This window comes from Nanorana parkeri, unplaced genomic scaffold (genome assembly GCF_000935625.1).
Source record: "Nanorana parkeri isolate BGI_ZX_2015 unplaced genomic scaffold, ASM93562v1 scaffold154, whole genome shotgun sequence".
NCBI lineage: Eukaryota > Metazoa > Chordata > Amphibia > Anura > Dicroglossidae > Nanorana > Nanorana parkeri.
In genome coordinates this window covers 1,895,527-1,906,421 of record NW_017306422.1, presented here as the reverse complement: position 1 = coordinate 1,906,421, position 10,895 = coordinate 1,895,527, and the positions used below count along the sequence as shown (strand labels likewise).

The 10,895-nt window shown below is 38.0% G+C and overlaps 1 protein-coding gene and 1 long non-coding RNA gene across 2 annotated transcripts in view; both read left to right on the top strand.

The window, feature by feature from the left end:
* Window positions 1–239: 239 nt before the first annotated feature.
* HTR1E (5-hydroxytryptamine receptor 1E) lies at window positions 240–4,638 on the top strand. Its single transcript, XM_018554350.1, has 2 exons — window positions 240–268; window positions 3,025–4,638. Exon 2 carries the CDS (start codon window positions 3,142–3,144, stop codon window positions 4,270–4,272), a length of 1,131 nt encoding a protein of 376 aa, XP_018409852.1. The 5' UTR covers window positions 240–268; window positions 3,025–3,141; the 3' UTR covers window positions 4,273–4,638.
* Window positions 4,639–8,366: 3,728 nt separating this feature from the next.
* Window positions 8,367–10,895, top strand: part of LOC108785311 — a 2,966-nt gene continuing 437 nt past the window's right edge. Inside the window, exons 1-2 of the long non-coding RNA XR_001941125.1 lie at window positions 8,367–8,379; window positions 9,278–9,280. This is a non-coding gene — a long non-coding RNA (uncharacterized LOC108785311). The remainder of the gene's footprint in view (window positions 8,380–9,277; window positions 9,281–10,895) is intronic.

Here is a 10,895-nt window from a genome sequence, read left to right as displayed (position 1 = left end):
AACAGCCTTGGTTTTATTGTTTGTTTTACATAGTTTTATGTATCTCATTTTGTAATTTGCTTTATGTTCACCTATTATGAATCTGCCAATTGTGATATAACTACACTTTACCTGAAAATGTATGAAGCATATTAAAATGTACTTATATCTATATACATTTTTGTGTCTTTTCCAGGCAGGTCCTAAAACATGGACAAAGGATCTGATCTGAGATGTCAGATACGACCGTGGCTGAGAAGTGCAGGAGAGCCTTACCCACCTGTAAAAGGTTTTTACCTTTTATTTAAATAACAGTGAATTTTAAGTAATAACCCTTTTGCAGCCAGAGACACATTTTTTGCACACATGTTAAAATGCACATTTTAGGCCTGAAAATTCTCAAAGCAGAGAGCTGTAGAATAAAATAGGGTCATTTAAAAAAAAAAACATTTTAAACACATTATAATACCTACTTTTTTGGGTAAAATATTAAAGATGAGGTTGTGCTGACTAAATAGATACCAAACATGTCAAGCCTCAAAAATGCCTGCACCTGTGAAATGCCACACAACTTTGGTATTCCAAATTGGGAAGTTTTAAAAGCCTATACAGGTCACCAAGTTAGAGATAACTCTGAATCATGGCCCTAGAACTATTTATCTCACTCTGTCATGCATGGGGATACCCAACATGTGTGACACAATCATCATTTTCATATGGAGGCACACCTGACACATATGTACTGTATAGGTTTGTAGGTGCATGGGGAGGGGCTTTACATTTTTGGGGGTGTTTTTTATTTTATTTAAGTTACATTTTTTAAACTTTTTTTGTTAACTTTATTGCTATCACATAGGGGTTGATAGGTCTATGTAAGAGGATATTGCTGGTGACAGGTCCTCCTTAAGGAGACATCAGGGGTCTATTAGACCCCCAATATTACCTTGAACCTGAATGAAGCTGATCGAGCAGATATTGTGCTTGATCAGCTTCCTCCACAGCCACAGCGACCTGGGAATGACAGCTCAGAAACTGCAAGTGACAAAATCCTTGTCGCTTCCAGGTCCGTTCACCATAAGCGAAATCAGCAATCTCCCCACTAACCAGCTGCAGGAGGGGCAGTGGAGCCCAGGATACATGGCAGGGAAGAGGGGGTAGGGGGGAAAGGGGACTGTGTAGAAGGGGGCTTTTATGTGAAAGCTGACAGTTGGTTTAGAAAGTGTAAACAGACTCCCAGCTGCTTAAGCAGCCAGGAGACCGATCACAGCAGGGAAGGAGTTCATTTTTCTTATTTCTGTTTATTATTAATTTTTTGCAAGTAACTAAAGTTTCATCTCCTAAATAGAAATCCAGAACACAACATTTATAAGAAACTGGGTACATTCAGTGTCATATTAAAAGAGGAACTTAAAGCAAATAGTTAACTCTGATGTGGTGTATGCCACCACCAGGACCACTTCTCTATGTTTATTTTTTACTGTTTCATTGATGTGCGATATTATAGCTTTCATTATACTTCCAGATGTGCAATAGGAGACTTGCAGCTCTCATACACTGAAGCTGTACTGTCATTTATCCACCCTTCCAATCTTCTTGCCCATTCACAGCAAAAATTGTATTTTGTGAACCATTTACAAAATGCAAAGTGTTCAGTGAATGGACAGGATATTCCTGGAGTTGGACTTTTGCCATAATATGCAAAGCTGCATCATCTTTCTTTTCTTTAGTACATTATACTGCTAAACTTCCATCCATGGCCATTGTGATTATGTTGTCCTAGACCCCTACTTGCAGCCACCCCTGCTACTACAACATAAAATCGCAACATATAAATCACCAATATCTTCTAGAATGATATATGGTTTACTACCTCACCTAAATCTGTTTAGTCTACCCCTAACCTCTAAATGTGTTACATACACTTATATAGGACTTTATTGCCCTTCTTTCTCTACACTTCTCCCATATACAGATACCATATCCCAAACCCTGCCCCTTTTGTCCTCCCACAGTGAATATCTGTGAGTATTTCCACCTGCCATCAATATTGATATTTATGGGTCAAATTGCAATAAATCAGATGGGAAATATGTCTATTAATTTAACTAAAGTCTGCTCTACTTCCTAAACTGTACCCCTTTCATCCCCCACCTATAGACCTGCTTTTCCTTTACAGTGTGCTTGGTTACATTTTACTGGGCATTTTGGCGTAGACAAAACATCACTACGTGTGAATGCCTGAATATCATGTCATGTCAAGCCTACATTAAAAAGTGCATTCTAAAGGAAGAATGGGTCAGTGGATTGAAATGAAAGTTCTTTGCTTTGTATTGTACATCATTAAATAATGTGCATTATACACCGAAAAGCTATGACAGTATGCTGACATCTCCTACATGCTGCAAATCTAAAGTTAACTATACAATAACATTGTACAATCAGCAAATATTCCTAAGATTTACCAAGAACTATGTAGTATGAGGGCACCCACAAACAAATCATTTTGTATCTATATAGAATCTCACAATTACCACTGCATTTATTAATAAAACACCAAGCCAAAATGTATTTTAAATAAGCAAGTTTAAAATATAAAAACACATAGCGAATACAAATCAGTTTTCTGTTGCTGGCTTTGTTGTAAATGTATTTTTTTTTCCCTTGCGATGTCGCTCTTTTATCATCCTGTTGTCATTAGTTTTTCCTACTACGATTGAACATGATTTTTCCCTGGCTATGCCCCCACCTGTCCTCTTTACCACAGCAGGAGCAGGAGCAGGAGATAATTTCACAGATCCTCAGTATAAGCTGCAAAATAGCATTACACATTAATGCTGGAAGATATGTATTATATTTTCTTTCTGAACACCTCCTGTAATGCAGAGAAATAAGGCTTTCTGTCAAATTTATCTTAAGGTCAGATTATACCGATAGGAGATGTAAAAGTCAATGTTCTGTTAGTGCTCATAGACTCAAACAGCAAAGAGAAGACATTTCTTTCTTCTGCCAATAATAAATGTTATTTAAACTGATTCTATCTTCCAGGCTAGCCATGTGTAAGAAGAGGAAAGAGGTATTACAACATCCTGGCGTCAAGGTTTCTGCACATAATGAATCTTTTCTTGGGAAAAAAGTACGCAGGTTCAGGATAAGCACCATCTAATGCCTGAAAATACTTTACCATTCTCCATGAGAAAGATGAATTTTACAAATTGCACAGCAGAAACAATTGCAAATAAATCTAAAACTGTCACGGACAAAATGTTGATTTCCATAGCATTGGCTGTAATAACTACTCTGACCACGCTGTTAAATTCCGCTGTCATTATTGCCATATGCACAACCAAGAAATTACACCAACCTGCCAACTATTTGATATGTTCCCTGGCGTTTACAGATTTCCTGGTTGCCATTTTGGTAATGCCTTTAAGCATTGCCTACATTGTTATGGATACCTGGACTCTTGGTTATGTGATCTGTGAAATATGGCTTAGTGTGGATATGACTTGCTGTACTTGTTCGATCCTTCATTTATGTGTGATTGCCCTTGATCGATACTGGGCCATAACCGATGCGATTGAATATGCCAGGAAACGTACAGTTAAACGGGCTGCTGTGATGATCCTAACAGTATGGGCCATTTCAGTCTTCATTTCAATTCCACCTTTATTCTGGAGAAACCATCATGGTATAAGTACCCCCAGCCAATGTATTATTCAGCATGATCATGTGATCTATACAATATACTCCACACTTGGGGCATTTTATATCCCTTTGACTTTAATACTTATTTTGTACTATAGAATATACCATGCTGCAAAAAGCCTTTACCAAAAAAGAGGATCGAGCCGCCATTTAAGCAACAGAAGCAATGACAGCCAAAACTCTTTTACCCATTGCAAGCTCACGCAGACATTCTGTGTGTCAGAATTTTCCACATCGGATCCCACCATAGAGTTTGAGAAGATGACTGCATGCGTGAGGACTCTGCCATATGACAACGACACTGACCTGACAGGGGATCGACAGCAACAGATCTCTAGCTCAAGAGAAAGAAAAGCAGCTCGTATCCTGGGACTTATTTTAGGTGCTTTTATGTTGAGCTGGTTGCCATTTTTCATCAAAGAGCTTGTTGTTGGACTTAGCCTTTGCACCGTATCCCCTGAAGTGGCTGATTTTCTGACCTGGTTAGGTTACGTGAATTCACTAATCAATCCACTTATTTACACTAGCTTCAATGATGATTTTAAGATAGCCTTTAAAAAACTTATCAGATGCAAAGAGCATTCATAAAGAACACAAGCAGGGCAGCTAACTGTCTTATAGGCCTTAAAGGTGAGAAAATACCACATGATACAAGAATGTCTTTTGAATCATGTCAGGTTAGGACTATGTTTTTTAAAATATCTTGGCTTGGTGTCTACTCTTTTCTTTTACGTCTTGTCATGTAATGCCGTCTTCTACCTCTGTTTTTAAAAGAAAAAAAAATCAGACATCAATTTTATAATACATAGTAACATATTACCAGTAGAAATGTTAAGGGACTGTTACTATTACCAAATTTTAATGTGTGATTTAAGAAAACAGAAACATTGTGCATTTCCCTTTGTATGAGTGCTGAATGTTCATATGAGCTTATAAAGCGTTTACATTTCTGTACAAACAAACTTGCAAAGAGTCCAAATGTGCTTATTTTTACAAAATGCATGGAAAACAGGCAGTGGGGCTGATTTACTAAAGCAGTAGAGAATGTTAAAGCAGGATGGAAAATGTTCTTAACCCTTGCAGTGGGGCTACAGACTGCAAGGGTTAAGTGCTTGTTGTTGTTCATGTTCAAAAATAACAAAGTTATACTTACAATCCTCAGACCTGGCTTGCTCTTAGGCCCCGTTCACACCAGGGTGTTTTGTCGCGTGTTTTTTTTCCACGCTGAAACGCATGCAAATCAAAATCCCATGTATTCCTATAGGGGCCATTCACGCAAATGCACTAAATCACACGTAAAAATATGCCCATTGTTTAAAAAAGTAATTGAGCTTCTTTTGTGGCGCTTATCAGCTCATTTTTCTCCATAGCTGGTTATTGCATTAATGCGTTTTGTTTGTGCTTTTTTTAGCACGTTTTTGCAGTTGAGAATGCTTTTCATTGGACAACACGCCTTAAAACGCTCTTACATATGAACAGAAAATGCCTGTAAAAGTGCTAAAACGCACATAAAAACACGCAAAAAAACACTAACAAAACACACCACGCCCTGGTGTGAATAGGGTCTAAAACCGGTCCCTTCTGCATGTCTCCTCTTCTGCTGCAGCGATGATATATCCCTTGGAATCCTCGTGTCCTATACACTGTGTATAGAACATGATGACTCACTGGATCTTATACCGCTACAGCAGAGTGGGAGCGAGGCGGTAGGGACCAGTCTAAAAGCAAGCCGGCTCTAGTGGGTGAGTATATTGAACCTGGGTAAAAAGGGGGGGGGGGTAACCCCACTGCAAGGGTTAAGAAAATGTTCCCCCCCAGGAGTTCTGCTTTAACTTATCAAACTGAATCTTTGCTTAGAAAATATGGTGAAGCTACAGTATGTTCATTTTGAATACACAATTATGTGCAAGGGAAATAAAATAAAAAAATATGATTCATATGGTTGAATGATTGAAAAGCTTCCCCTTATTTACTAGCTAAATACACTTTGCTAAGTGAACATTTTCTATTCCTGTATTAAAGAAATCCAATTAAATAAAGGATTCATTTATATGTTTAACATTAAATTATTTGACTTAATTTTAAGATAATTAAATGAATTGAATTTAATAACACCATGTAGATTTTAGCAGAAAATATTTTTATCTCATTGCTACCAGGTCTTTTTAAATCCACAGGGCAAACGACAGTGCCTTGCAGACAGCTAAAGAAAAGGACTGATGTAAAATCAGACATAGCAAAACACCCTCAAAACAAATATTTCTTTCTGCTTTCTTTAAAGCTTTCTATTCCAGAAAACAAAATAGTTCTCCTGTAAGAGGAGATCATTAAAGGATTACAAGCGAAGTCACTCTTCCATTGCAAGATAACAGCATTATACAGCATTTCCAATAAGACATCTAGGCTTTGCTATGATTTATTATAAAATGCTTGGTGCCATCATACTGCTCATGGCAAATGTCACAGTGTCCTCTTCTAAACAGCAGCTGTGGTGATGCCTATAAACCCACAGGCTAAATAAATACATCATGCAGAAAATAAATCAGCAAATTGCTTGCTATTTTTAAACCTGGTTCTGCACATGGAAGTTTTAGTAGATAATCAATATGAATTTTGTCAAACTGAGAGGACTACAGCGTGACAAAAATAAATAATATCCTCTGGACAGTGTAAGAAGAATTTGTGGTAAAGCTGTTGAACGCTCCTAGCATACAGTCTATCTTTAAACTATGGCTAAAAGGAACAAAATCTACAACTGCATTCTAATAATGCTGGTTCTGTATAGAGGAAGAAAAACTACCAAAGCAGAACAATGAACCAAATATTATAATGCCATGTACAGATGGCATTAAAGACAGCAGTTCTTAGTAAGACAAAGTATAATGGGAATTGGCATTTTATGAAACAGTGGTTTAAATTTAAATGATTTATTTGCATATGCATTGTTGTACATCTTTGCACGCGTATATGTGCTTATATTAATTATGCGCATTTTTATGAGCAGATTGTGATACACTGAAGTCATTGGACAAAACGTGCACGTACATGCGTAAAAAACGTGCAAAGCTAATTGCAATGTGCGTATATGGGATCTGCCAAAAATAAGTTTATGTACTTTTTCCGGTGACAGGCGTTCTGCTTATTGCAACAAAATGCTTAGGTGTGAATCCGCTGTGACAATACGCTCAGTGTGAACCAGGCCTGAAGTGCCACTAAGTATGATTTCTAAACAAATACCAAATCCAGTTACTGTGTGATACAGGCATCATCAAGTGAACAAAACTTATTTTACCTTTCCTGACTGAACCAAATTCTCCTTTATTTGTGTCTCACATGCACCGTCTCCCAGACACTGCAGCTCCTAGTGGAAGGGTTTCAGCAACAGAGGCAGTCCTGTCAATCCAGAAAGCAGGACTAGGTGTGGCCAGATGCTGATTAACAAGCTGCAGGCTTGTGAATCAGCTGTGATAATGCCTCCTGCAATATCTTCTCAATCCCAATAGAGTATATATAGCCCAACCAAGCAGGTGCAGGCAACAGGACAGTGGTAAATCTGCTCTGAATTCAGGAGCAATGCCTCATAGATGCCACACCATCACAGGAAGCAGCATTAGCTGAACTGCACTGGTGGGATCAATGGGTACTTGTGGGACTTTGTAAGAGGAGTAAGAGCAAATGAATATTTTTAAGTGCTGCAGCACATTTTTTTTTTTTATGTGAGGCCATACTTCTACTTTAACATAGAACCAATATTACATTCTGAAAAAAAAGTTTGCAGTTAACCCTTTACTACTTCTTTATATAGTGGCATAAAATGAATTTTATTCTCATGATGGTCAATCAACAGACTGCACATGTACCGGTGTACTTGAAACATAATCCTGCATCTGTGAATCTCAGAGACTGTATTGTTCGGCCATTTTGAAGAAAAAAAGCACACATACCCTACTTTTGCAGGCCTACCACTTCTATGTCCTGCAGGACCTGCTTGCTCCCTACTAGCACATCTGCCTCTCATTTCAGACCTGCCTCTCATTGAAATTTATTTCTCATCTTTGGATAGTGCAAATCGTTTCTTTATGCTCGTGTGGCCAAATATACATCCAGAACTGCTGATTTCTAGAATGGATATCAGCCTAATATTATTAAGCCATTTATGCAAAATGCATGCAGCTGTCTCAGAAATCAAGGAAGCACGGCACTCAGAGGTTTAAACTATTCTTATTATAAAAGATTAAAAGTGTTTAGATACATATGCAAATCAAAGCAGCAGTCATCACAATAAACAACAACAAGAGGAACTGGATATATACAGACCTTGAACTAATTTTACGTATTGACTAACTGTAGACATTGACTACAAGGCATTTGAAAAATCAAAAACATACCTCTTCTAGCTTGAGACTCCTCTATTCAGAATACACAACCAGGTTTTCAAAATGCAATCCAGGGACACCCTACTGACCATGTTCACTTTTAACCACACACAAAAAAATCACACCCCCATTATGAATCAATATTTAAAAAGTATAATTAATATGTACGGTATATGTTAATAATACCCACAAGGGGAATATGCCTGGCTTTACCATAAAGTGCCACAAAATGTGAGTCTGACTAGGATTATGAAAGACCTGGGGCACCATGGGATAGGAACCAGAAACATGTTCTGTGGTGTGCAAGTGGAAAATGGGTGTGGCAAAAGTCAAAACAGAGCATCAGTAAATCACTGTTCATCATTATTAGATTACAGTTCTGGAACTGCTGAATATTGACTAGATGGGGATTGAAACATGGAGAACACACAAGGTAAGTGCATACCTTTCCTCAGTGTCTCCTGACACACCACCAATTCTGTACCACATACATGCATTGGTAGGGGAAGACCATTATTTAATGCACCAATCTAAATGGAAGCCTCAAAATTAAATCAACAGAAGCCCCCACAAAAAGGGAAAAAAGAACCTGTATTTTGGGCAGATTTTTTGTAAGGCTGGAATATGTGTTCCATGTCTGCTGCAGCATGCTTGTCACTGGCATTCGTCCCTGCATGTTGTGGCACTGACATTTTACTGGTGGTATAATATTAATTTTGTGAAAATTCTGGGCTAGGGACAAGGGGGTCGGGTTCAGTCTCAGACATACCACAGATTTAAGGGCCTATTCACATGTGTGTACGCTGGTGTGTTTGTGTAGATGTGGTGTAAGGCAAGGCAATGCGATGCTTTGTTAAAATGCATTGCACTGTTTTTTTGTTTTGTTTTTTTTTTGACATGTCATAGAATGAAACTTCGTTTAACTCTATGTATTGCAGCATGTTGTTTTTTTTTTAAAATAATGGTTTTAAATAATGGTCCGCTCTGGGATGCAGAGAGCAGTACCCATGCCACTTTGTACCACCATTCTCTGCATCATTTAGGACCACCCACTACTAGCACAGGAAGAACAAGACCCCAGAACATCATGTGACAGGCCTAAAATAGGCTATAAAAAAGGTAATCGTGCAATTTAAAAAAAAATGAATGTGAGGGAGGAGTTTCTCCAGTGGGGCAAAGTTTGCCTAATCTATTGTTCAGCTTTAATTGGTCGTAAGTATGTTGATAATTAGACCACTCATTCAAACACAAAGGCAAAGCATCTGACCATTTTTCCATCACTTCGGTCAAACACCAGCATGATTCTGGATTTATCCCCTTCTCCTCATTTTCATAACATAAGGATGGGGTATTCTGAAGTTCACAAAATAGAACTAGTGGGAGATGATAGCTATGTTTGAGATTTCAGTTCAGTGCACAGGAAGTTACAAGTAGATGGAATTATGCCAAGATCAACTGGTATTATTGCGCACTTGCAGAAAATGTACAAGCTTGAAGAAGGAAAATGAACATAACCACATCTAAGGACTGGTAAGCTGCAATATATTACTTTTTTGTTTATGTTCAAATATTCCTTAATAGATAACACAATGTCCCCAAACAATGGCTTTAGAGTCACTTGTGGCTCTCAGCTACATTCAGTATGGCTTCCAATAGATTTTCTGCCGTTGCTTGGAACCAATGTGTCTTAAGTCTTGTTTAGGTGTAAACATCACATACATGAGCAATTTAAAGGTAGACTGAAGCCAGACGTATTTGCACCTCAAGGAGCTATGAATATAAGGCAAAGCCAATGGCTCACGATAACATGGAGTAAGGTGGCATACAGCCACCTAACATGAAGTGGGACCAGATCAACCTTTCAGAGCAATGGGAAAGTTTAAAGTGTATTCCTATCCTATTGTGTTATTTTGGATGGAGTAAAAGATGGTTAGAGCCCCTCTCAGGTGTTATTACTGTCTGTTTTCTTGCTGGGGAAAGTCATCCTCACAATTTGTCCTGGTTACCATTGGCAAGAAAGTGATTCAAAACATTATGGTTGTCATTAGAATAGACATTGAGAGAAAAGTCTTTTAAATGGGACACCTGTTCTGATGACAACTTGGTAAAAGGACATTTCCACTCACTTTGGACTGATTTCCACTCACTACCTGCTGTGTTTCTGGGAAAGGAAGTAAAATGAAATCTCCCCAATGGAACAGACAGCATACAAAAACCTGACAGAGGTTATAATCCTTCCCTATTCTACCTTAAACAAAGAAAAAATGGCTAGAGATACATTTTATAGAACACCACCTACCACCATACCACCTTTATTAAACAAGAAGATACATTTTTTGCCATTCTGGGCTGGAGAGAAAGGCAGGAACATTTACAACACGTAAGGAGAAATGTCTGCAGGGGAAAGCAAACAGCTAGAGCTTAGTAAATTAACTGATATATTTATTGCGTGACTGCAAAATTAAACTCAAATGCAGTTGCACTGCAAGCCATACTTTTTTAACGTAGTGGTGTGAACTGTCACCATCCATTACAAGGCAAACTGCCTTGTCTTGCATTCAGGCTGTGCTAGAAAAAAACAGCCAGCGCAGACATGGTGTGAACAAGCCCTTGTGAACAATTCACATAAAACATGAAATATCCGAAAGCTCACACAGCTAACAACCCTCAACTGTTGACAATGAAAATTATTATCCTAAATGGCTAACCAAAGTGTTTATGCCTTCCAACAATTTTGGAATATTGATGATGAGTAAGTTGTTATAACCATATGTGAGCATTAGGGTGTGCACACCAAAGTACAAACACACACTTGTATATATATATATATATATA